Source organism: Parambassis ranga, chromosome 5, assembly GCF_900634625.1.
Source record: "Parambassis ranga chromosome 5, fParRan2.1, whole genome shotgun sequence".
In the NCBI taxonomy this organism is placed as follows: domain Eukaryota; kingdom Metazoa; phylum Chordata; class Actinopteri; family Ambassidae; genus Parambassis; species Parambassis ranga.
Window position 1 is genome coordinate 5,801,938 of NC_041026.1, and position 13,322 is coordinate 5,815,259.

The following is a 13,322-nucleotide window of genomic DNA, read 5'->3' on the forward strand; positions in this document are numbered from 1 at the left end:
GAGCAGAGGTGCGCCATCCATCCAAAGATTTCATCATTAGATTTTACTTAAGATGGAAAAATTAGCTTAGCTTAGAATAAAGATGAGCAGCAGAAAGAAGCATCTCTTGCACTAAAGGAAAACTGTGATGATGTAGTTTTTATAGATGTCGTCCTCGGCTAGCGTATCTCAACCCTTATGCTAAGCTAACTATAGTCACATGAGGCGTCTATCAATCATGCTCACCTCTTTGGCAGTGCTTTAAGATTTATGCTTGAAGCTGTCAGACACATGACCTGATACATGATAAATGCTGCTGTCGGGCCTGTGGTGGGTTGAAGCAGCAGAACGCTTCCCCCTTGTTGCCATGTGAGAATTACTCACATGGCAACAAGGAGAGAAAGAAACCGGCCAAGGAATGCCAGTAAGCGGCCAAATCATTAGTCAGCCCAGACCGTGAGAGTTATAAGGCTCGGCAAATCAATAGTTTAGCATGGAAAAGTGTTCCTGGGGGGAAGAAGGAAGAGCTCCCACCAGACAGCTTATCAGTTCCAGTCTTAAATAAAGACACACATCACTGCAGGCCAGTCTGGATCTGAAGCAGCGTTTCAGTCCGTTCTTACTAAAGGTCAGTCATTAAGGCTTTGATTGCTTCATTAAACTAAGCTGGGCTGATTCAAATGGTACAATTACCGTCCAGCCGCAGCATTGATGTTAGTAAAATATTTTGAAAAAAGAAAATTGATCCAGATTTCTGCCACAGTTTAAAATCTGGGTTTCACTGATGCATTTTATAAGAAAGGAGACGGCGCCTACTCGGTCTGCCAGCTCCATCTGACCACCATCTTGGCTTTTTTGACACGAGTCCTTTTTTTAAAAAAAAAACGTTTTAAACGGTGTTGTTTTTCTTAATCAGACTGGGGGAATCAATAAAAGTAGAAACCCACCGAGCGGCTCACATGCTGCTTCCACTTCTGTGTGAGTGCTGACAGGGAGACTAATTGCATTTGGATTAGCTTGTTAGAGCATGTGTGAATGTTTGCAGGAGAGTAAATGGGATGTAAATGTGTTTCTCAGCAGTGAGCGCCTGCATTTCCTGCATTTACACTGAAGAAAAGTTAGACATTCCTGTTCCCGTCCACTGAGGACCGCAGGGGCGTGGAGCGGCCCTCTGATTGTATCGGACAAGTAGAGCAGAGAGAGAGAGAGAGAGAGGGGGGTAAAAAAAATGAAGAATTTAAGCTAGACAGAGAGGAAGGTTGTGAGGAAGTGTGTGAGGAAGCATGAGCTGAGGGGGGTCTGAAGACACACTGCTGCAAGCATCCAGACATTCAGACTTAGTGGGAAAAGTCCTCCTGGCTGTGTCTGCAGGGAGATGACTGATATCAATGGAGCGACTCTGTGGGCTTATGAATGACTGTGTGTGTGAGACAGGAGATTCTTGAATCAGCTTCCTGGACTGATTGGTATTTTCATGCTGATTCAACATATGCACTGAGACGCGTCTGCTGTGTGCGCTGGCAACAGTAACGTGTGTTGTATTTGTGCGGCGGCCATGTGACGACGGCCAACTTTAGACCTCCATATACACACAAGCTACCGACACCAGTTGCGGGAAAAGACATTCCTCCTCCGTACAAAAACACAGACTGTAAAACTGCCACTTGTCTGAACAGATACTTTGAGTCGACGCCAAGAAACCAGGTGTTCTTAAAAACCTGAGCTCAGCTGAAACCGACACAGATTCCCCTCAGCAAACTCATCCATCAGTGGGCACAGTTTGAAGAGTTTGATGTGGCTTCTGGAACAATTGAGCCACAGTTAGCATTAGCATTAGCATCCAGCCACACCACACGCTTTTCTTAAAGGCTGCTCAGAGGTTCCTGCCCCCCCACAATGGGTATTGTAAAACAACCCTAAAAACAGGTGAAGTTCCTGCAGGGGTACAAGCTGCCCTAAAGTGGCCTGTGAGTTCCTGCAATGGAAACAACACCTACATATGATTATTTAAGAAACATTTCTCAGTTTCGAGCATCTGCAACAAGCTTCTCCTCCTTTTTCTGGTTACCGTGGTGACGAGGGGATCTCAGAGCCCCCCCCAAGTGGTTGTGTAAAGTTTTGCGGTTAGGGTTCAACACAAGAACACCACAGGGAGGACACAGTCGAGCTAAAATAGCAACAGTTGCACCCACGCACTGATTAACCGCTAGACTTGTTTACACTTTAGTAGGAACTCTGCTGGAACTTTTTTTGGAAAGTGGACGCCCACGTTTATTCAACAGAAAGCCTATAAAGATGTCAAGTTTTACAGACTGAGATGAAAAGCAAGTTCAAACACATAAACACACACACACACTGCCAGAGGTGTATGGGCACATCTGCCTCTGTGCTGACATGTGCCTAACACACCCGGAGGCACAAAACACACACACACACCAACGTAAACCTTAGGAGTTACACCTGCTTCTATCAGTTATTGACTGTTTTTGTCACGTATACACAACTCTCACAGGCTGCTGGGTTTAAAGCTGAGCCTGGCTCCTGTAACACCACCCCCCCACCCCTCCACCCAATGACAGGAAATGAGCCGAATGCAAATGTACGTCTGCAGATGACAGATGATGTGTCTCACTTAGAGCTCTCTTACTTCTAATAATGTTTCCCTCCCACACCGTCCGTCATGTATTAGCGTACGTTTCTATGACAGCGATCTTGTTTTTTATTGTCGGAGCGGCGCACATGACTGCACGGCCGAGCACATGAAATAAGCCATGAAGTAATATTGAAGGGCTCTTGTTATTAAAAGCTGTTTTGAATTATAAAAAGCAGCCAATGAATTCCTATAAACTGCCCCAAAATGTCTCAGAACAGTCAGAACCACATGATTGGTTCATTCAAGCCGTCTGTTCTGGAAGCAGCAGGAACAGATCACATCATAATTTCACCATGTGTTTGAGTCACTTCAGGACAACACGTTTTGGGCGGTATCTTCTCAAACGGGATGTTAATTCGACACACATGTGGCGTACGAACATGAATATATTCATTTGATGAGTGTTACTGAACTTTCTCCGTTACGGTGACAAATAAGCTCCAGTTACTCCCACCCAAAGGGTTAAATCCCTGCAGACGTTCCAGGCCGATCTGTTCTTAAGCCGGCTGAACAGACGTCATTATAGAAGGAGTTCAAAATGACTGTCTGGATTTGATCAGTTAGCGTTGTTGACCTATATTTAGAGTGCAGGAGCATTGTGTGTTTGTTACGACTGTCCCTGTTCTCCTACAGACCAGCAGTTCTCTAATCCAGCTCCAAGTAGTTTTATAAATTTCAAAGTTTTATGTGGGTGTGCACGACTTTTCCACAATAATATCCAACAATATGTGGCCCACTCTGAGACTGGACTCCAACACCAATATTTTAATATGTGAGGTCACTAGCTGCTAAATGATATTTATTGAATAAACGGGGATGGTTCGGGGTCTCGGAGCATGTGGTTTTCATTTTCTTTCTTACCTTAGAGATGTAAGCTTTAATGCCTTCAGCCAGTTTGATGCAGGGCTCTCCAAAGAGCTGGGCCAGCTGGTCCGGGATGTCCTGGTCCTTATCCAGAGCATTCAGTAAACTCAGGCACTTTAACTCCTCCGTCACTCCCTGGCTACGCACCTGAAAGGGTTAAACATGGAGCAAAAAAATATATATATATACATTAGCTCAGCTGAGATGAATGAAAGATGTAGATGAGCACAAAGGGTTAACAATAAAAGTTGATAGAAGATATGTGTCCAGCAGGTACATCACTCTACTGCCATCTTTCAGGAACACACATTTAATACAGGAAGTGTCTTTACTGGTCTATGGACGATTATTTTAATAGTTATAAATGTATGTTTAATTGTTTCCAATCACTGCAGTGAGTTCATGTAAACACAATCATCATCCGCTCATCACTTCCATGTGCAAAGTGTGAACAGTTAACCAGTGTGTGGGTGCAACAGATGCTATTCTAGCTCCATTGTGTCGGTCCACTGGCTTATTCTTGTGTCTGCAACAAATGTCTCCACCATTTTTCTGCTACTATGGCGAGGACTCTGAGTGTAACGTATGCACATAGCCACATAAGTCATTTCACTGCTGCTGTTGTCAATGTCTGCTAACTCTCCTAACACGGAGCTGTCGCCGGCGACAGAAACTGACATGCGCTGTTCAAACTACCGTAGCTCTGGTTATGTTCGCACTATTGAAAAAATCCCAACGGATTCTGAAAGCTGAGAAACGGCTCTTTCGGTCGCATTCATTACGGTAATGACCACATTGTGTGTAATCTCTTGTTGTCATGTTGCTGCACATTTATAGTTTATAAAGAGAAATTTGAGTTTTTTTACTTCTCTTGTTATTACACACTGTTCTGGACATTTATAACATAATAACAAACATGTGGCTGCTTTTGAAAGTTATATTTCATCTTTCAACAAAACTGGAAAAATAATTAATACAAAGAACATTTTCTGACAGAATCATTAAAAAAAGATTATAATTATAGTAGTGAAAGGGTTAAGCAACTAGGACTTTTATTATCTAAGACAAAAGATGGACACATTTTTGTTGTGGTTTGTATTTTTTGCAGCGTCACTGGATTTGCTGCAGATGTTCTTACATGTGCTTTCACTCTGGTGAAAGTGTAACTGTCCTCCGGGAGACGCCGTTTATTTGTCTCACGGGTGTAGAAATGAAAGACAGAGGACGTTGCACGAGCACTGATATCATGAGTGTAACCAAAACGTCCTGGCAGCGACGCAGCGCTGCAGCAGGCGGCTGGAACACGGCCTCTCATGTAACCATGTCTCTGCTAAACCTGAGCGCACACATGCTGCGCATCCATATCAAGGCATCTAATAAAAGACAATTAAATGAACAATTCCTCTGTGGGCAGAGGGGAAATTGTTTGTTTCCGCTCGCTTTAGTGACGCCTCCTGTTTGGCAGAAAATCAGAAAATGTTTTCATGGCATTTTTAAGCAGCGCGGGTCGACTAAGGCGTCTTTGGGAACTCGAATGTACAGTTCCCCCCCGGCTGCTGAGTGCATATATGTGTGTGTGTGTGTTGGTGTGTATCCTACAGGGAGGCTGTCAGCGTCACGGTCTGAAAGCTCTGCTAATGACTCTATAACAAGCCCAGATGAGGGGAGATTAAGGAGCTGCACTCCTTCGACCCTTCTCTTTATTTTTATTAATTTCTTTCCGCCTGACTTCTGCTTCTCTAGCGAAACCCGCCCCCCTTTTGTTTTCCCTCTGTGCCGTTGTCATCCCCTTCCTTTCCCAGCCTCTCTCACTCTATGTTTGTCCCTGGTGTGAAGATAGCGGTGTGTGTCTGTGACAGAGCGGTTTACGGGAAAGACTTCAGCTTCTTAGGGGGAAGAGAAAAAAGAAAGAAAACGAGGCCACATCTCAACATGCTGCCCGTCCAGTCCTGAAGAGATGACTCACGTCTGTAATGGTTTCACATCAGTTTCAGGGACAAATCATAATGAGTCTAATTAAACACACATGTTTAGGTTTTTCCTGTTGGTGCACATTCCAGTTACAAGTTGGTGTCTAGTTTGAGGAGGGAGGAGCGAGGCGTCAAACATGGACGGATTTCCCAGAAAAAGTTTCAACTTTGTGTGAACCAGACGTGTAAAGCTGGCGTAACGTACGCATGTTCATGCATGAACATGCATGAGTCTGATTTTCTGTTTAGACTCGATACATTGATCACATTTATTTGTCACCATCCTGTTTTTTTCAGCCATATTTGTATCTTAACATCATCTGCAGCTATTGCAGATGAACACTGCACCATGCTGGGTTAGCAGTTAGCATTAGCTCGGGACATTAGCTGGTATAGTGTTGGTTAAAAACTCACAGACACAAACAAAAAAAGGGGGGGAGGCTTCGTCCGACAGGAACTCCGAAACAGTTCCTGCAGTACAAAAGCATCTAAAGCATAAAGGCTGTGTATTGGCAAGAATCTGGCGATACGATACATATTACGATACACATTTCCAAACAAGTTTCCATGCTCTTAAAATATATATATATTTTAAGAGTTTATTTTATATATATATATATATATATATATATATATATATATATATATATATATATATATATATATATATATATATATATATATATATATATGTGTGTATATATATGTATATATGTATATATATAAAATAAACTCTTAAAATATATATATATATTTTAAGAGTATGGAAACTTGTTTGGAATCCTCATCTGAATACTAGTAATACATCTTTCACAAGAACAAAATGTTTAATAATGTTTATAATTATAATTATTTTAATTATAAGAACATTGCACAATGCAACTGTATCTCACATTCAAGTTGTTTTTATGCTGAAAGAGACAGTGTGCACCACAAAAGTAAGATGTTGAAATTAATGTCTGCTCATAAATAATTAATAAAAAAATCGATTTAGCCGCAACTTAAATCGATACCTGTATCTCCAAATAAAATATCGCAATATTTCACAGAATCGATTTTTTCTTACACCCATAATAAAAAAGTAGTAGTGGTTAATACGTTTTCTTTAAAAGTCAAACTCGCTTCTCTCCTGCTCCCTGTTGTCTTTCAGTATTGTGATGAGGGAGCAGGAAGCACAGTCGGTCGTCCCAGATCCTCTGCATACAATCGGGACACATCACAACATAAAAGTGCTGACAGTGGAGTCCTGGCAGACGCAGCGTGTCTGTTGTGATGACAGCTACCACAGGGAGAAGTGATCGAGAGGGTCACACATGCATGAGCGAGTCCGAGCTCAGAAATGAAGTCTAAACACACTCCCTGCTTTGCTGGATCTGGTTGAAGGATTCATTGTAATTGAGGAGTGTCTTTAATATGTGAGAATAAGAGCTTTAAGATGTGTGTGTGTGTGCGTCCATGACGTTTTGACAAGGCCGGCAGGGAGTGTTTGATCTATTATGGGAAGCAGACTCTGTCAGTGCGGAGATAAAGCCGTGCACATCGCTGCACTCAGATTAGAAGTAAACTTTCTGCTCCATTAGAGAATGGAAACGAGGCCAGAGGCTAAACAGAGAGACTCTTTTTGTCATCTTAACGTAATTTCACCAACATCTATTCAAGTGGGGAGACAAATTCCTGAAAGTATTAATTACCCATAAGGCACGCAGCATAATGTCATCAAGCTGTGTTTCCTCCTCCCTGTTGTTAAATCCAGCTTTTTCCTTCAGTCTGTAATGCTCTGCAGGTTTTGTTGCCAGGCCTGATTAGCCGATCCGTTACTAATTAGCACTGAATAGCAGAACAGGATTTTAGAAGTTTTAATTAAAAACAAACTCATGTTTGATTGATCTCCATTACCGTGTTACACAAGACGCATGTTTAATGCAGCTCTTCAGTAATATTTAGCATTTTAGCCATCTCAGTGTGAGGTTGCAGGAGAGAGGAATCTTCCAAATGATAGAAAGTTCCACTCACCGCATAGTTAAGTGCTAATAAAATGGTGGAAAAGCTTCTTGCACATAAAGGATTAATGTAACTATGTATTCCTGGTTGTATAAACCTAGCAATGTTTAGCTAATCCACCTTGTAGCTCTGTAAGATTGAAGAAAACATGAAAATCCAGTAATACTGCAATGAATTCATTGAAGGTTCCTCCTCTGTCTATTAAAAATTGTTGAGATGAGTCAGTTTATGACTAGAGCCAATCCTCCATCACTTGACAAACCAAAAGTGCTAAGATACGAGACCTGTCCCTGCAGGTGTAACATTTTGGACTTGTCTTCTGCTAAGCTAATGCTAAAGAAGTAAACTCACACTTCACAACAAAAGCCTTTTCGAGATCGGAGGGTTTGAACTTTCACTATGAGCGACTACGAAGTGTAGGAGTAATATATCTGTTCTCTCAAAGCGCCTTCTTGTGGTGGTGAGGATGACTGCATGTAAAACGGTGGAGAAGTTTGTTAAACTTTAAGTATTGTTATGTCCACATTTTCAGTCGGAGTGGGTGTGTTGTCTCCACACTGCCTCGCTGAAAACTTCCAGGTCCATTTGATTCCAGCTGAAATGACTTTTACATCAGAACTTATTTGCGCTCATGTAAAAATGTGCAAATGTTCCTGTCGAGGAGTTATTTCTGTATTTATTGTATATGCGGTTACTCTCAAGTGACTGACTCTAACTGGAAGTCCACACCACTACCGAGCCAAGATGGCCTCCTCCTTCCAAGTATGCTCTCTCTCTCTCTTCCACGCCCGCTGTTGGCTGTCTGGCTGCAGCTTGGACCTTCATTCCACACACACACCCATGAGTTTTCACTCACATCCAGTTCTTGATTTGCATCACAACAACATCCGCCGCTCGAGCTGAAGCCAAAGGATTGAAAGTCGATCTTCATTCAGGTGTTTGTGTCGGTCATTTCCTGTATTCGCTGTGATATTGGGTTTTAGGCCGTGGACCTGCGCCCACATGCAATGATGGAGGACTCTCAGACAGCAGCCAGATCCTGACTCTCCTCTGAGCCAAACCCCAAAATGACACAACCGCCTCATCGTTTCAATAAGTTACAACCCACGCTATCAAATCCGTAACCCGCCTCGGATCGTAGGATTCTAAAACGTCACGTCATCTTTGTGTCTTACAGACTTCTGACACAGATCTGATTCATTCCCAAATTCACAAATGCCTGAAGAGGATTTGTAGTGTGCTAGCGGCCCATAATCTGTTCTGCAGTTGTGCTTTTACAGAATCATACCTCTCAAAGATCACTCGTCCCCTGAGAGACATATTTTCTCTGTGCGTCCTTCCCTCGGCTCCTCGCTGGGCACCTCTCAGCAGCCAGAGGACGGCTAACAAATGCTAAAAACATTTACGAGGTCTGATGTAACTCTCCTATGTGTTGTTAAATACCTCCGGATAATCTTGGCTGGGATGTCATGCAGGAGATCGGGCTTATGACCTTTACTGCAGCTCACTTTGGGAGCTGTCATGTCGTCCATCTTTATATACAGTGTATGCCATGAAACATTGCATTCATAGACGATACATGGAGGGGGTCCACAGACACAACACTGGGCTGTCTGCAGATATGCCTGCCTGTGTTAGCTGAAGCTAATCATTCAAAATGGCCCCAAAATCCGTCAACACATTGATAGGTCCACCTCTAACTTTTATTATTCTGTCAATAAAAAGCTCTGATCTCAGCTCGGAAACTCACAGCTTCCTCTAAGCTCCAATAACCCGAAACATTCCTGAGAGGTCTGCTGCACATTTACATCCAAAAAGAACAACAAATCTGAACATGAACTTTAATCATTTATGGATGACTACTGTTCTCCAGATACACAAGTTAAACCGGGGTAGTCCCTGCTGGCCTGCTTTTGGAAACACACACACACACACACACACATATTGTGGATCCCCTCCCACTCGCCAGAAGACATGTGGTCTCCCATGGCCGCCCGTGCTGAATTGGATGACTGGACTCCAGAGAGAGAGAGCGAGAGAGAGAGTGAGCGAGAGAGAGAGGCTGACGGAGCTCCTGTGATCCCGATGCCGGCTCTCAGGAAGCAGCAGACAATGCTGCACTGTTCCCTCCCCTGCGTGAGTGTGTGCGTGGACACATGTATGTGTATTTGTGTATGTATGTATGTGTGGCCTGCTGCTCAGTGTCTATGTGTGTGTGTGTGATTGGCCCTCGCTGGACACCAAACCCTGAAAAGAATATCTCAGAGGGCCACTTGGAAACCTGTGTGTGTGTGTGTGTGAGTTCCTTGGCAGTCCAGAACTCTCATTTGAGGGGATTAGGAAGAGGAGAAGGCGACCACGTAACTCAAATCCAGCAGGCCAGAGGTCTGGACGCTAGATTGAGGGGGGGGGGGCAACCAGAGAGAAAGTTGGCGGTATATATTTTTGTGCATTTCATGATGAAGCGTGGGGTGAAACCTCACTAGCGGTGGCACCGAGCATAAATCACTTGATCCAAACACAGAGGCAGCGAGATACACAAATGTGGGAGTGAAACACAACACAGTGAGAGGAGCACAGAGTAACCAGCTCCATCATGTTGAGTTACAACAAAGAGTCCGAGGGAGGGAGGGAAGCTCTCTGGAAGGTTTGGCAGATAAATACAAGACTCGACGTGGCATCAGACAGAGGAGCAGCAGGACGGGTCTGTAAGTGATTACAGAAGGTTTATCAGCACATCGATCAGTGTCTGGATGTAAACAGCAAAAATCGTGCTTCCTCGTCTTAAGTCCACTTGTCAGAGCTTCAAGCTGACTGACCCCTGAGGAAGGACTGGTGTCTGATATACCATCAGTCTGTTATTGGACTTTCAGTCTTCTTCTTCTACTTTCAGATGTCCCCGTTCCCTTTCAGGACCTCCATATATCTCCTCTTTGGCCTTCCTCTTGACCTCTTGCCCGGCAGCTCCATTTCCATCCTTACATCCTTCTTCCCATATAACCACTACCCCTCCTCTGCACATGTCCAAACCACCCCAATATGTCCTCGCTCCTGATCTCATCCGTCCTCGTCTCTCCTAAAAAGACCCTCTTCATCTTCATCTCTGCTGCCTCGTGTCTTTTCTTCACTGCTACCGTCTCTAAAGCACCTTCCCTTTGATTCTTGCTGACACTCCACACTCCTGACACGTTTTATTGGAGTAAATATAGATAAAATACTTCACATATGCATGTGTGGCAGAGTGAGTTGATGCTTCATTTTTTGTTGTTATGTTTTCTTGCTTCATGTATTTATCATCAGCTGCTAACGTTTACATTTCTAACATCCATGAATGCTACCTCACAGGTCTCTGTGATTATGTTGTTGGCAGTAATGAGTCCACATCATGTATTTAATATGAAGTAGGTTGCTGCTGACCTTTGCACTAAAGCAGCAGCTATCTGCTGTAAAAACCAGCCCAGTCTGCACAATGAGCCTCTGTGTGTTTATGTTTAACTTTCTTTATGCTTTATATCTGTAGTTTGGTGTCGAATGTGTGTGTGTGTGTGTGAGTTTTTGCCACTTTATCAGACCCCCCAGGCTCGGGTGGGTGCTGCTGGCAGGCAGCCAGACCTGTGCCGACATTGATTTATTAGTTGAAGCTGTCCGATTCTTCCCTGTTATACATTTAATGATTAACAGCTTTTCACAGCGATCCATCATGTTGGAGAGCGATGACCACGCCACGCACAAGACGCTCCTGATTACCCAACGTACACAAAAAAAATGTAGAAAGGCCGCTGACCGTGAGCCGTGGATAAACTGTGAGTTTCTACCTCACCCCACAGCGCGGGCCAAGTTTTTGTCTGCAGTGAAAAGACAGACACCCCCCCCACACACACACACACAGGAGGCCTGCCAGAGCACACAGACACACACACATATATAACAGCTTCCAGGAGAGTATTGTGAAAATCTAAGCCAAGCACAATCATTAGAGGATTGGGCAGCAAAAACCGGCTGATTTTTTTTAAATGGTGGGTTCCTGCAACCACATGAGACCTGGGCCTGGTCTCACATTGTCAGCATCAGTTTTGCTCCTTTGCAGAGTGACCAAAAGGGCCTCTTAGAGAGACACTGAAATCAAAGTGAACAATGTGTTACCCGTTACCACGGTAACCGGGAAAATGAAAAGCTAGCTGCATCCTCTTAAAACTCAAAGCATGATCTGCCGAACAAGTGCCTCAATAAGTAAAACAGTGTAGGTCTGTCTCCACTGCAGGAACTTAATGGGCCATTTTTGAACAACTTGCACTTTTGAGCACATTTCCACACCTGGAAACAGCTTTTAGTGCAGTTTAAAGTACCTCAAACGGAACATTTATGATGAACTGTAACTTACTTAATTTAATCTGGCCACATTTTGTCTGCCCCAAAGTTCCTGCTTTGAGTTCCTGCAGTGGAAAAATGCTTTTTGTAACCTCAACATGAGGTGGAGTGAAACGGTCAAACGGTAAAAACACGTTATTAAATATTTGTTTCGTCGATTCACACCAGACTAAACGGTTAGGTTGCGATCTTGACTTTGAAACATCCTCAAACAGGATTTAAAAAATGATTTGCTGTTCTTGTAACTTTCGTCCCGTGTGCTCCACCGGAAGGTGCTGGACTTCCCCTCTCCATAATCTTTCAATCTAACAGCTCAACACTGAGAACACAGACGTATAAAATGCCTGTGTGAATAAAAGAGCTTTGGATCCTCGCTGTTCATCATGAAACATGAGGAAGTCCCTACCCCGGCCTTAAGGGTGATTAAAAACCACCAAAAACTGATCCTCAGCTTCCGAGCTGCCCCACCTCAATGGCTCGCTTGTTTTTCCTTCCGATGCCAGTCATCCAGGAATGTATGTTTGGTCTTTGTGAATTTCACCCCTGATAGCAGCAGCAGGTGTCTTTAAAAAAATGTAGAAATGAGTCGGCTTTGTCAAGGCCGAGGCTGTTTTTGGTGATATGAACAAAAAGTGAAAAATAACAGGATCCTGAGTCACATGACGGCAGAACGCTGCCATTTCACATCGCATCCAGACGGCTGCAGACTTTCCCTTCTGCTCAAGGACAGGAACCAGAATGAAAGCTTCGATCACTGATTCCCATCAACAAGCCTCTCACTGTGACCTCACTCTGAGTGTCTTTGAAGCTTGATTTCTGCTCTCTCAGACCAAAGTGTGTATAAAACCAATGCAACAAAAAAAACTCAGCGACTGCTGATTGCAGCGTTTTATCCTGATGAAGGCGAACTCTCGTTTGTTTAATCAACCTTGCACAATCACAGAATAAAGAAGATTAATGCACTGATTTAAAAGACCATTCCGACGTGCACACAGATGAGTATCACATGAACGTACGAGAGCCTCACGTGCACACACATCAGTTTTATTGCTGCATGTTTTTACGGCTCGGCCTTTAACTTTTAAGCAGTGTGAAATGCTGAGAGGAGGAGGGCATAAAAGGAGAGCTGAAACACTTCCAAAGGTCTAAATAACACGTCTGCACACATAAACGAGAGGCTGATGTTCCCCCGAGGCGGCAATAGAGACCAAAAGCAGTCCTCAAACTGAGGAGGGAAGTGTTGATTAGAGTCCAGGGTTAGGGGGCAGTTTTTTTACTTCCTGGAGTCCAAATCTTTAGCTGATAACAGGATAAAAAAAAGTCAACATGAGAAAACTGACTTTACCCTCTCGCAAACACTACTGCAAATCCACCCATGCTAATGGGTTAGCATAAAGTTAGCTAGCAAAACACCCCACATTTGGAGAAATCTGAACATTTAGCTAGCTCTTGCTATCAAATATTCCATTCTGCTGCTAAATGCATTT

At 43.5% G+C, this 13,322-nt stretch overlaps 1 protein-coding gene across 1 annotated transcript in view; it reads right to left on the reverse strand.

Annotated features, from left to right (window-relative positions):
* The window catches only part of tnfsf10l (TNF superfamily member 10, like), a 43,755-nt gene that overhangs the window by 17,753 nt on the left and 12,680 nt on the right, over positions 1 to 13,322 (reverse strand). Inside the window, exon 3 of the mRNA XM_028406872.1 lies at positions 3,494 to 3,643. Within this exon, the coding sequence (XP_028262673.1) occupies positions 3,494 to 3,643 (150 nt within the window). The remainder of the gene's footprint in view (positions 1 to 3,493; positions 3,644 to 13,322) is intronic.